The 13,713-nt window shown below is 36.3% G+C and overlaps 1 protein-coding gene across 1 annotated transcript in view; it reads right to left on the bottom strand.

Moving 5' to 3' along the window:
- Positions 1-13,461, bottom strand: part of LOC135155957 (uncharacterized) — a 28,659-nt gene extending 15,198 nt beyond the window's left edge. Inside the window, exons 1-19 of the mRNA XM_064106568.1 lie at positions 13,356-13,461; positions 9,212-9,262; positions 8,206-8,732; positions 7,752-7,962; positions 7,191-7,470; positions 6,692-6,959; positions 6,437-6,541; positions 5,917-6,302; positions 5,453-5,693; positions 4,914-5,174; positions 4,455-4,658; positions 4,041-4,243; positions 3,491-3,895; positions 3,053-3,213; positions 2,320-2,671; positions 1,834-2,071; positions 1,367-1,586; positions 847-1,091; positions 331-628 (exon numbers count right to left, since the gene is read on the bottom strand). Of these exons, the coding sequence (XP_063962638.1) occupies positions 331-628; positions 847-1,091; positions 1,367-1,586; positions 1,834-2,071; positions 2,320-2,671; positions 3,053-3,213; positions 3,491-3,895; positions 4,041-4,243; positions 4,455-4,658; positions 4,914-5,174; positions 5,453-5,693; positions 5,917-6,302; positions 6,437-6,541; positions 6,692-6,959; positions 7,191-7,470; positions 7,752-7,962; positions 8,206-8,732; positions 9,212-9,262; positions 13,356-13,413 (4,714 nt within the window). The 5' untranslated portion in view covers positions 13,414-13,461. The remainder of the gene's footprint in view (positions 1-330; positions 629-846; positions 1,092-1,366; positions 1,587-1,833; positions 2,072-2,319; positions 2,672-3,052; positions 3,214-3,490; positions 3,896-4,040; positions 4,244-4,454; positions 4,659-4,913; positions 5,175-5,452; positions 5,694-5,916; positions 6,303-6,436; positions 6,542-6,691; positions 6,960-7,190; positions 7,471-7,751; positions 7,963-8,205; positions 8,733-9,211; positions 9,263-13,355) is intronic.
- Between the last annotated feature and the right edge of the window lie 252 nt (positions 13,462-13,713).

Genomic DNA, 13,713 nt, shown 5'->3' with positions numbered 1-13,713 from the left:
CAATTTACTATTGCAGTTTGTACAAAAGTATATTAAATAAAGTCATGATTTATGTATTTCTGGATATTGATTAAACAAAATAGTAGAATATGGAATCAAATTACTAAATTTCTCGTTTATCCAACATCAGGTTTCGGAAAATGAAATACAGGTATTTAAAATCGTGATTTGTGAGTGCTTTGACAAACTTCAGAAGAAGTATAATAATAAACATAATGCTGGGATAAAAGAAGAAAACAAACCGATAAAAATAATGCGAGCTTTCAAAATTACATGATCACAATTGTGAAACTGAATTTTCTTTCAGGGCATTTGGTGATGGATACTTACTGATTTCAGTAAAATCAAGGAGATCAGAGATACTGCTGTCCTGGCTATTCTCATAAAAGAATTGCAGACCGTTTTCACGCGAGAACAGAGCAGTATAGTTCTGGTAGTAGACCATTGAGGGTGTTTCAATGTCCATTACCCAGTTTGCTGAAGGCTTCTTCCATCCAGCGGCAATGATGTTAGACACAGTAACCTGGGGTTTGCTGTAACGGGTGTCGTAGAGGGTGTAAGTATGGTCCAAAGATGATGCTCCGGAATCCATATCAATGAAAAGATGCAGAAGGTTGACATTGTTCATCTGTATCAAAATTGGATAAAAAAAGGAAATATGAAAATATTATGAATTATGGATTTCGTATAGTTAACAATAAACAGAATATGAATCGTTGTACATTTTATATATTTTATTCCGTGTAACTATCAGTGGAAAAAAAATCAGACACAATTTATGCCCCTCTTCTTCGAATGATAGAAACATACGTTTTGTTATTTTTCTTGCTTTGAACATATATTTACCTTAAGAAGAGGAATTGGTGTTGTCAGTTCCACGGAGTAGTCCTTCTGGTTGCTGATGGTAGCATTTTCAAATCGGAGATCAAAGTCATAGGTAAGATGAGTCTGAGGATTCCTTGGGCTAGGTACAAAGATACTGGTCTGGATAAGATGTTCCTCAGTCAGACTTGATTGATCAAGGATTCTGAAGTTCATACCACCATCAATGACAACAGGTTCATCAATGAGTGCAGTCTCGCCAAAAAGCTCTGCAAGAGGAAACATAAATCAATTAATACATTAATCAATTAATATATTTCATCGATGTAACCAATTGTAGATTTATTTACCAAAGCTTACATGTACATATTGGGTAACATTAATTAAGAAAAGTAATTGTAAATATTAAGGATGTATTATTGAGCAAATGCTTTGATATATTATTTGTCACGCGATATTCAGAAATATCAATATTTTCACTTAAACCCGAATGCTAATGTATCATGTAAGTATTTCATGCAGTTCACATAAAAATATCACTTACTAAGTAGAGCTGGAGAGTTAAGGAACATGGCAGCATCAGGGTTGTTCACAAGAACGTCAGTCCTGAGTCCCATCCTGAAGTTACGGTTGGTTTCTCTTTCCTCTTTGGTTACATCATACTCAGCAAAGACATGGTGAGTATTACGTGCAACCTGTCCTTCAAGACGATAGCCATTCACTTTAGTTTCATTCCTCAGAATGAAATCCAACAGAGGGAATTCCTGTAAATCAATGCCATAACAATAAAGTTATTAATTTCAGGTCAATGGAAAGTAGGAGGCAAAAGTAATCAAACTAATTTGAATTCTGATTAGGTTGCAGAAGTAATCAAACTAATATAAGCAGTGTCATATCCTGATGATAGATAAATCAGTGTTTGTGTTTGAAGAAAAGTGAAAAGATCATGATTTTTATGTAGACTGGGGAAATAAACACTATTGGCAAACAAGTTCCACAAATGCTTCTTACCCATGTGGAATTTGAGATTTGGGTGTGGACTGTAAACTCCTTCATTTCATCTGTAACAGTCTGGACAGTATCAAAGTCAAATGCCCAGCCAAGTGTTGACATCTTGAGGTCACGCTCAACGACTGGTCCTCTTGTGATCCTCTTGGCAGCGATGGTGGAGGTCTGGTATTTAGCATGGTTGATCTGGTATCCGGTCCATGGGAAGAGAAGCTGCTTGTACAATGGAGTCTCATCGTCCCTGCAAAAATTAAAGAACAAAATATTACCATAGAATATAGTTTTATGTGAGGAAATAATATTAATGATATCAAACATGGTCATAACATAGGTTTATAAATACAAACATATGAGAACAAAAAAGGCGCGAAGATCTTTCCTACTTCTAAAAAAACTGTTTTCAGGTTTCTAAACAAGGAACTGTTTTAAATCTAACTTTGCAAAATTTCTCCAGAATTGAATGAAAACGCTAGAAATAAGGTGACTTACCAATAGTGTGTGTCAGTCACATGTGCGTTCCAATCACCACTCTCTGCCTGTTTGACAAACTGTCCAACAGCAGCCCAGTACAAATTGTTGATGGAAGCATTGACGACTGCTGTAAGATTCTTCTGTGATACAGATGTCTCGTTCCTAACAAGGAAGTCGACTGATGCTGTGTTCTCAGCAGCAGAAACATTGAAGACAGCCCTGTATGAGGAGGATGAATCTGTGGTCTCATTTAGGAGTCCAGCAAACATGATGAAGTTCTTGACCTCTGGAACAGTGAATGTCCACTTGGCAGTCTTGCGAAGTCGATCAACACTCATGAGTGAAGTAATGTTGCGGGTAAGTTCCTCTCCTAAAAAGACACCGATAAGAGGTACAATGGTCATTTCCATTTTAAAAAGATATGCAGACATCATATGTTCGAACTACCTAATTAAGTTAGTGACCTTATCACATAGATAAATTTATTACATGATTCTATTTTATGCTCTTCTTTAGACTTTGAACAGCTTTATCGCAGTGTTGTGGTTGTATGGAAAAAAATATAAGATTTACACAATACCATCTTTGTATCTAGCAAGAAATTTGTGACGATATTCCTTTGGATAATAAAAAGGAATGTTAGTTATCTTAATTGATGATAGTTCTTAAAAAAAGAAGATCAGGCGTTTCAGGTATGTAAACTCTGCTCTCCGTTTAGTACATATCCATTGTTTAAAAAAGCCTTTTTTACCTGGTGCATAGAAGGATACACGGACAGTATCAATGATATTGCTAGCGACCTGAGTGTTTCTGTTGTTCCTACTTCCAATTGAGCTGAATGAGATTGGTGATGGTGCACCACCTTCCCTGATCTGCTTGTACTGGGCATCGATGGTGTATGCCTTCAAAGCTCTGAAAGTTGGGAAAACAAGAAGAGTGAATTAAATAAGCTGCGGAGTTTTGACATGTTAATAAAATAGAGTAACTATCAATGACAATCGGTAGCTTCATATCCTCTTATCCCAAGTAAAACATCACTCCAAGTGTTTATACATTTTGATTTATTAAACATATTAAGAGTTCTGGTTTAATTGCTGTTTGATTAATTTATTTGTGTGTTATACGTGATACTACATGTAAATAATTGTTAAATTTGTGTATTTCATGAGTATATAGAATTGATACTTACTGGTCTGTGTTGACAAGGGTAACATTGAAGCTGTTTGGTCCAGTGAAGGGGAAACGTGGTGCTTCATCAACGTAGCTTGCATTGGGATAGGCCCATGAAACACACAGGTCAACTCCAAATACCCTGCTGACATTGGTACACCTCTGATTTCGGACAGCATCCTGAAGAACACCTGGGATGTATTCAATGTCTCCATTAGCCTTCATCAGGTTGTAGGTTGTTGAATAGTTGAAGAGGTTCATTGGACGGTCGGTGTTGTTGAGGTTTATCTTGAGGTGAGTGCCATCAATTGTGATGTTTCCTTCGATCTTGGAGGAATGGAAGACAGTTGCGTTGGCCATAACCCCGGTGAATACCTTGGTTGGCATACCAATACCCATGGTAGCAAAAACCTCTACAGCACCACTGCAAATATATGAATTGAGAAAGCATTGAGAAAACTGAGAACTACAGAAAAAGAAATTGTCGAAGAAAACTGGAAAGAAGATGTACATTATGAGTAAATAAATCAAATCAATCAATAAAAAAACTCAATGACTTGTAGACCTACCTTGGAGCAATATGTCCTGCGGCAATGATCTTGGGAAGATTGAAACTGAACTGACTCTTCATGCGGAGGCTGACAACAGCAGTACCATTTATGCTGCAGTTGAGTGGCATACCCATACCAGTTGGCAAAACAAAGGTCTTGTCCATAAATACGAAAGAGCGAGTTGTGTTGAGGTTGAGTCCCTGAGACAGAAGCTGTGGAATCTGTAATATTCAAAAGATTTATTGATCGATAAAAATCATTCAAAGTTCATGTAAAATTGATACTGGCAAACTTTAGATAAAAAGTGATTTTTTTTTCTTTTCTGACAGAGAATGTCTAGGACATGAATTAATTTCCATGTCTATAAACTGTTAACACTTTAATGAATCAAGGAGCTCTCAGCTTGAGATAATCAATATTTATTAAGCTAACCTGTTTTGCCTTGTTCATGAATTCTTCATAAATTCCCATGGTGTAAGGGATTAGAGAAAGAACATCACCAGCACTGACGAAACCAAATTCATTTCCAAGGAGACGAAGGAAGACAGTAGCATCAGTAGCAGATGGTTCCATGCCAACAAGGTAGTGTAGCTGGTTGAGCTTGTTCATGGTGTTTTCATGGATGACATCAATGACCTAAAATCATAAATGACATATCACAGAAATTTAAACACAATGCCAAAGTAGGTTTTGAGGTCTGATCGTAAATATTGTCTAATGAATTACCAGTCCCTTTAAAATCTTTTGATTTCAGTTTGGTAATTTCTCACTTTTACTCTATTTTCATTGCTGTTGTCACCTCAGGCATTCCGAAGAATAGATTTGTAAATCATCATCACACTCATCATCAAATTTAGATATCAGTCAAATAATCAATAAAAAATGAAATACCTGAGCCTCTCCGATTTGAGACTGCCTCTTCTTCATCTTCTTGCCGAATTTGTTCTTCTTGCTGCTGAAGACTTCATTTTCGGTCTCTGCTGGCTGTGGAACCCACTTTTCAAGTTGAGCCTCAGCAAACTCCCGAACCTTGGACAAGAATTTCTCATCGATGGTTTCAAACATAGTCTGGAGGCTGACCTCTGGAAAGATACCCTCAGGTCCAAAGACAGATTCAACAATTGGTTCGAATCCTTTCATCTCAATGCCAGTCTAAAATTAGGAATGAAAACATGATAAAGATTTCATAACATTCTTTAAACTGTCATGGCGGGAAAAAAAAACAATCGGAATGGCTAAAATTCAAAGGAGTTCAAAACTACTTTAAATACGATTTCACACAATATTCATCAAACTATTTGAATTTAAAACCTTAACGTATTGCCTTCCGGGAGAGTGATGTCTCTTTACAATTTGAAATACGAAATCAAACAACCAGCCAGTGCCTTAAGCTATAGGACAGTATTTTTTAAAAAGTTGTATTTTCCTACCTCAAAGATATCCCAGCTCTTTCCAAGAGCATTCAATACATAGTGGAACATGACTTCTTGAGGCAAGTAGCTTTCAGGGTTGAAAATGACGCCACTCTCAAGTTGGGCAGCGACAGTGTTGTTCCTCCAGGGTTCAGTCAGGTTCTTTGAAAGTTCAAAGAAGCGAGAATATTTGCGGATATCCTTAGGGTATTCTGGAAGTTGCTCACCATTCATGGCAGTCTTCAGATTTTCCTTGAGCCTGTCAAAATAAAATATTCATTGTTATTTGGACACGAAACGACAATGCTGTATGCAGTGAATATATATTGTACTGGTAAATTAGCTAAATAAGCTATATATAGTTGCAAGTTTTTTTTCTTTTCGAACTGCTTTAATAAGAAGACCAGAACATTAATTATGGGCATATAATGAGCTGAAGCAGATGTTGTTTGCTTAATGAAACTAGGATAATAAATTCTTACTCTTGCAGAGTTGGCTCGCTCGACTCAATGACATTCTGGATGTGAGAGTAGCAGAAGGCCTTGATCTGGTTAACTGGCTCTGTTTTCAAGAAGTTCCAGATTTGAGTTAGCTCAGAAGTACTTGGGTTAGACTTAATGATAATGAGGTAGGAAGCGATTCTCTGTGGTACATCGAGAGAGGTATCCATGAAGAGCTCGGAGGTGACTTGGCTACGGAGCTGGTCACTCATCACAAATCGGCGCATGGACTGAATGGCAGCCTTGGAGATGTCATTTGGGACCTGCATGTTCTTGGTGCACTCAATAAGGACTGGAGATACTCTTTCAGAGTAGATGAAAGTCAGCTGGTCATATCGCTCAACTGGCTCTCCGATGTTGCCAATAGCCTGTTTGAATATGAACGTTGAAAAAAATTTCTAAATTCTAAAAATCGTTTTTATTGATATGTAAGTGATTTTACATAATTATTAATATATATATTCTTAATTCAAAAGGAAATGTTATTGAACACTTAATTTACCTTCAGTGCAACAAGTGCAAGACGTTGGTTTTCTGCTGATACAGTGCAGTCATTGCCAATGAGAGATTTGAGGTACCTGATGGTCTTGATGATTGGTTCTGGAAGCTAAATGAAAGACAAAAAACATCAAGATTTCAGTCACCTTCATATTTGTAAAGAACTATGTCATTTACAAAAGCCCAGTTATTGAAAGAAGTGTTTTACAGAAAAAAAACCCGTCAAATTACATTATGTGATAATCTGAAAGTTACTTACTGCGTCAGCAGTGTGAATCTCCTCGTTATTCACCCAGTAGTTGTGTACCATGATACTGAGAGGGAAGATGGTAATTTGTGATGGTGAATACTGAGCCATACGTAGCATCTCACTCATCAGTTCCAAGGTTGGGTAGTTCTGAAGAGCCATGGTTACCATCCATGCATTAGCAAGAGGCTTGGGGATGATTCCCTTAGCGATGGCATAGTTCTTTACACTGAAGCAAGCCATGGTTGTACAAGGAAGGAGGCCATCAAGAAGATATTCCCTGTATAATGGAAATTAGAAATAGGATATTACTTCTGATGCACTCTAAAAGCAAATATTTGTCCATAATATAAAATTGCAAAGGTTTCTCCATCAGAAATCCACTGAAACATTGTTCCTAAAAACATTATATACTAGAAACCCCAAAATTCGAAATTTATTTGTTTCAGCATCAAATATCAGCAGCAATTAGCTAAAAGATTTGAAATATGTTTCAACTAGTTATTTTTACCTGGCAATCTTCTCCTTGTCTGGGTTGTCACGGCAGGTCTGTGAGTATTCACTGCAGTTGTAAGCACGATCAAAGACTTCATGGATGGTCTCGTTTGTCATTCCCTCCAGAGCAGCCCTCCATCTGCCAAACAGACGGGGACTCTCCATCTTGACCTCCTCACGAGAGACCTTGACAAGGGCCTTCAGGATGTCCATGGCTTGGTCAGCAGTTACATCATCGGGCTTCTGTCCAATTTCCTTAGGATCATGCTCGTACCTCAGGCACGTTGATCTGGAGTCTAAAAATAGGAAAGAAATGTGATACAGGTTATGGTTACTGGCATGTTAGGTATGTCCCAGTCTGCATATTCAAGGCTTTCTAGTATTTTTAGACATAACTAAACTATTTTAATGAGTAAACAAAATTTGGGGCATTGGTATCCAAATATGTCCATGAACAAAGTCTTGTATTTACAAACTTTATTTTGATCATGATTTATGATGATATTCAAAGTTTTCATAAATGCAGAAAAATTCTTCAATCAAATTCATGATTCTTTAATAGATAAATAAGACTTACTGGCTGGATCAACCTTGAAGGAGTTGAGCCAATCAATATTTGTGCTGATGAGGTTCTGCCTGATGAAAGTACGGACACCGCTTTCACTGTTGAAGTTCAGTGGCCAGAAGGAGTGAGTTTCTTCACACTGAATGCCCTTGAACTCGCCAGTTGTTCCTTTCAGATCGTATCTGCATATCTTTGAAGAGTTGATAACCTTGTCCATGACGGTCTGGTAAGATGAAAAGATGAATGTAAATGATTACATATTCAAATGAAAAAAATCATCTAGACTTTGAGTACGTTTTACGATAAAAAGGTGTACTGTATATTAGAGATATTCATTGATTCAACCTTAAGACAGGTTAGTGAACATGCCACAGAACATTTCTTGCAATTACGTTTGCGTTGGACAATCAACACGCAAATTCATATTCTTGATGTGAGGTGCTATATCAAAGTGAGAATAACCTACCGTGTTGAAGACAATGTCTTTGAAGCTCTGCCACCTGGTCATGTTCTCTGGTTGTTTCCTGAGCATACAGTTGTTGAGATCAGTCACTACCTCGAGCTTGCGTGGCCTCTGCCTGTCATCACGCCTGGTAACAGACATCTCGCTACTGCAGTTGCCGTGTACGGAGACTTCATTCAGGGTGATCTGGTCAACATCATCGGCTTCAAGGTCGAGCTGGACCATGCTGAGGATACCACGTTTGGCGTTCAGGATGTGAAGGGGTTCATCGGGATGAGCCAGCACCTCGATGATACGTCCGTTCTCAGTGCGGAAGACCAGGTCATGGGCACTCATCTCCTCGTCAATGTTGCTGTTTTCCAGAAGACATTGTCTAACCTTGAGGACGTTCCTGCATCTTTCTGGTGCGTCTATTATGATGTCACATGTCATGGTCATTGTCGATTCGGGCCCAGCGCCTCTTATTCCACTTTCTGTTTCTGCCTCATACCTGAAGGTGTAGCTGTAACCTTCCTTGAAGCGTGTTAGTTCTAAAAAAAATAAGAAGAAATACTTTGTTATGCAATTTCCCCAAGGGATATGAAATATATTAAGATCAATTAATCTTATTATTATGTCCATTTATTATGTGATTAGTTTTGATAGGCTTTATTCAAAATGGGTAACTGCAAATCAAAGATCAGAATTAAAGCACTAATGTTGACATATCCCTTGTCTAAAAAAATATATGGAATTTATTGTTTCATGATGATTATTCCGATATGCAATTTCGGCTAATACAGTATATTAATTGACTTTTTTCTTTTCTTTTGGGCTTGAATTAAATAACAGTTATGTAGTATAGAAAAACAATATATGGTCTTTATTGTTTTATAAATTATTATTCTGATATGCAATTCTAGATAACTAAAATGTCTACGTCAATGGACGATATAAGATATGAAAGCTAGTATTCTGCCAAAAAACATAACAGCTAATATTGGAATTTATATTTGGGTTACTAACTTACCGGAGCATTCATTCGCTTCATCTACAGTTGACTGAGATCCAAAAAGAGGACCTGCAAAAAAGTAAGAAATTAAAAATATAAATGAATGAAAAGGGAACTACATTCAACTACCAAAAAGAGTGCGATTTCAGTGGGATCGCATTAGGCCAACTGTTGTGCATCCGCTAATCTTAACCAGACAAACGCTAACTAAACTTAAAGAATTTTTGCAGTCTATTATCACCCTACCTACCCACCCCCCCCCCCCCCGGCCTGCCCCATCCCACAACCATTTCCCTATATCATATTAAATGAGATCCCCCATCATTTGATCGCGATGATTTTGATAAAGCATAAAATTAAAGAAATATTTCAGAATTTTGACGAATATCCATGAAAGGATAACAAAGTTATGGATATTCAAATATACATATGTATATATTTTGATGTCACATGCAGACAGTTCGGCCGTTTTTCTTCTCACTGTTTTTCTTTTCTTAGAATGGTGTGAGAAAAAATGTTACAAACTTGGAAAAGATAAACATAAGAAGTTAATTCGTGTTTAGATATTCGTAATACATTCTTTAAAATATTTCTCTGTCTTTTCTCTTATCTGTTATGATCAAAAGTAACTTAATTTCTCTTAAAGTATAACTCCCCCTTGAAGAATTATGGTACTCTACCATCAAATCATTGACCAATTCTGTTTAAGGATAATTTAATTATGAAACTGCAAGTGTTAATATTTCATTAGACAAAGGTTAATTGCTATTGCCTGGATATTAAACCTGGATTTATTGAATTCTATCTGCATTGCTATATTTTCAACAAAAAAAACATTGTAATATGATGATATATGTATACCCTATACACATTATACATCTCCTATTTTTCTCTTTTTCTGAAACAAATGATACCGATATCTATTTTTGGTCAAACTACCTGTGTGTCATGATATCCATTTTTAAGCTTTATATTTCGTATCTTTCGATTTTCTTCCTAAATTTCCAATTACGTTAATTCCATTTCAAAAGAATACAATTTCAGCAGGTTAAGTTGCTGACAATACATTGCGTTTATTTTGGGCAATATATCCGATTTGTATACTAGCTGTCTTAAATATAAATTTCAATTCTATTGGGGGAGGGGGTTGTTGTTGTTATATTGCGGTAATAAGAAATCCCTTTTAACATTTATATGGGGGAAAATGTGGCGATGAGTACATATCCATTTCAGTAAAGTCTAGAGAAAATAAAACCAATATTATTCTTTAACAAGCAATATGATAAATCATATGACTGAAATCCATATTCATTTCAAGACTGAAACGCTATTTGTAAGTTTTTATAGATAAATGTAACCGCGCATGAACAAGTTTGAATTGGGCTGGGAAAGAATACTGCGGCTAATAATCATTAATGATGGGCCTAAACTTATCATTCCTAATCGCCCCATTCATCCAAAGTCTTCCATTGTGAAAGTCATCTTGAGGAGTGACGTAACAATCAGTCAGCTGACCGTTCCCTCTTGAATGGGATTCCTCGATAACAAGGAAGAAATGTAAACAAACAGCCATAAAAAGGCGCGCTCCTGGGCGTAAGGACCGCCCCCACAAGGAATCTCATTTACATACAATGCACGCACTTATATCAGTGTTTGACCGCACGTTTCAGGGTTGTGGGAGAGATGTGGGATGGATTAATTTGTGTATTTGGCTGAAAACAAAAGCGAAACGCTGTATATTTTGGAAATGTCAATCTCCAGACCGAGTTCAAGTGCAGAGACTCAGTACTAACAGAGGCCACAAAGGTAGCGTATATAACGAACTATACATACTATGCCAAGTAAGGGCGGAGTTGAAGACTCTCAAACTCTCTTAACACATTAAAACATGTTTTTAACTGGACCATTAACTGTCAGTATACCTCCTGACTACTTCCATCCCTTCTATTTGGATCATCATATAGGCCTACCATTGAACTTTAAAAGCTATAATTATGTTCCTTCCTTGCGTGGATGCAATGTATTTTTAAAGCATATCTCAAAGGGAAGTACAAGTTTAAACAATCAAATCCCAGTACCTGGCCAGCCTCTAACAATTAAGCCTCAATCACCAAATTTTGTTTTAAAAAACATGCATAAAATGTAAATTTGCATGAGAACTTAATCTTCAGTCGTGTGAGAGTCATCCATAATGATATGTACGTGTCCACGGGTTTGTCACTGTTTATGGTTATAATTCTGAATTATTTTGAGCCATATCAAAGAAAACGTTTGAAGACCCACAATACAATGGGCATTGAGTACACTATACAGTGCGTATCAAAAAAAAGTTTACACTTAGAAAAAATCCTGTAATATTATACATTTGTAATATCTTGAAGATTTTCCACATTTTAACATAGGTAAAGATCCATTTAAGCAAAATGAAGATATAACTGTCCAAAAATATTTCCGCTTGAGTGAGCACCACTTACTTTTGAAAAGTTGTTGAAAAATGATTTGCGCAGAACTTTGAAATAGTTATGCGAATAAAAGTAGAACTTAATCATGAAGAACACGTGGAATTTAGCTAGTAAAATTATTTGAAGATATCTTTAACCTTTTTTAACTTGTTTCCTTGCCCAAAACACTTCAAAGAGTGCATTGTGCCCCACCACAGTCCCCCACACTTCGGGGCCATTGTGACGATATTTGCTCTACACTGAGCTGTGATTTACATGAAATGGCTTAGGCTTGATTTTCATTTTGTTAATCATTGTCAAGCTTGGAAAAAGTGTGGAGAAACAAGTATTAAATGAAAAATGAAATGTAAACCTACTTTAAATGATAAAGACTTAGTAAAAAAAATGCTGGAGATGTCTGATATAATTTTTTGTTCAGATTCAGTTATGTCCTCAGATCCAGCTAGCACAAAAAGGGTAAAAGTTGTGCTTACTAAGTGTTGAAATTTAAATTTGGGCGGAAAAATTGTTACAAAATGTTTGAATGCATCCGTTTTATTTCAATTGACTAAAAGTGCAAGGGAAATGTATGAGAATGTTTCGCAGGGTAAGTTTGATTTCGCCCTTTCCCCTTGACACAGCGTGAAAACAAGCATTTCTGCGCAAACAGATTTCTGCGAGCTTTACAAAAATGGACAGTGCTCACTCAAGTGTAACATTCTGTAAAAACTTTTACTTTCATTAGATAGATGAGACCCAAACCGAAGATAATATGTGAAAAAATTACCTACATGTTGTATATTTTTTAATTCCCAGGGCTTTTTCAAAGTGTAAACTTTTTTTTGATACGCACTGTATACAGCGATTAAAATACTTCAGAAAACTTTACATACTACATGCTGTCATGATACAATTTGTAAAAGAAAATTTACACCTGTATTACTGTGTCGATATCGTGACATAAAACACAAACTGTACGTATTAATTGTTATTATTTCGTTCATGTAACGTTCTTCCAAAAGTTTAAATCAACAGAATGCCAGCAGCCAGAGAATTTTCATCAAGTGTGAAATACAATGCATCCAAATAAGAATTACAATACTATAACATTCAGATGTAGTAACGTTATACATTGACAAATAAAATATTACAACGTAACCGTAACTCTTTGCAAACACCAAACATATTCATACTATTCCAAAGTCTACTATCAAAATGCATATCATAACATGTGCACCGCGTGTATACAATCGTTACACATCAAAAATATAACAAAGATACTTCAGACTTAGTGAACATATATACATATGCAATATAATATATACATGTATATAAATCTTGTATGATCCCATGATCACTATTCACTAAAATATAATATAAAGAATATTATTAACTTGTCAGAAGTATATATATCATATGAGTCCAGGTATATAAGCGTCGATTCCATTCATTCAGAGGTGGTCTTGCACGATTTCCTAAGAACTTTTCTTTCCTATCTTTCCTTTACTTTTTTAACTTATATAGATTGAACAAAGAAATTATTCCTTTTGAAAAAAAAAAGCAAATTAACAAGGCAACAATAGTCAAAACTGACTAGTTTGCCTAATTAAAATAACAACTACAACATTCTTATAATCGGCATCAGGTAAAATATTCCAAGCTCGCTAAGACAAATTTGGTAGATTGGTTGAAAACAAATATGACGAAAAAGTTTTTCTTACCTGCAACAACTGCTGAGGCCAGTATTAGGCCAACCAGTAAGAAAAAGACCGCCTTCATGATGGAGGTATTCCTGTGTTCTTCTGGTTCTAAAGATTGGTTTCAATTAACTGCTCGAGGAATCCCTCTTTATATACAATTTTGTTCTCTGGTTTTGCGATATCCATGTGATGGTAGGTGCGCATGCTCATAGAGGACCAGCTGATTAGTATATCAAGGCTTCCCGATTCGCTGCGGTCAACGCACCTTGAATATGCAATGAGGCTCCCGTTCATTCAGCTCCTTCTAATTGGAGGTTTGATGCCGTTGTATGCAAATTAGACCGAACTTTTACACCAATAAGCGAGCTGTCGCTATCTG

This window comes from Lytechinus pictus, chromosome 11 (assembly GCF_037042905.1).
Source record: "Lytechinus pictus isolate F3 Inbred chromosome 11, Lp3.0, whole genome shotgun sequence".
NCBI classification, from domain to species: Eukaryota; Metazoa; Echinodermata; class Echinoidea; order Temnopleuroida; family Toxopneustidae; genus Lytechinus; species Lytechinus pictus.
This window is presented reverse-complemented; position numbering and strand designations above follow the sequence as displayed.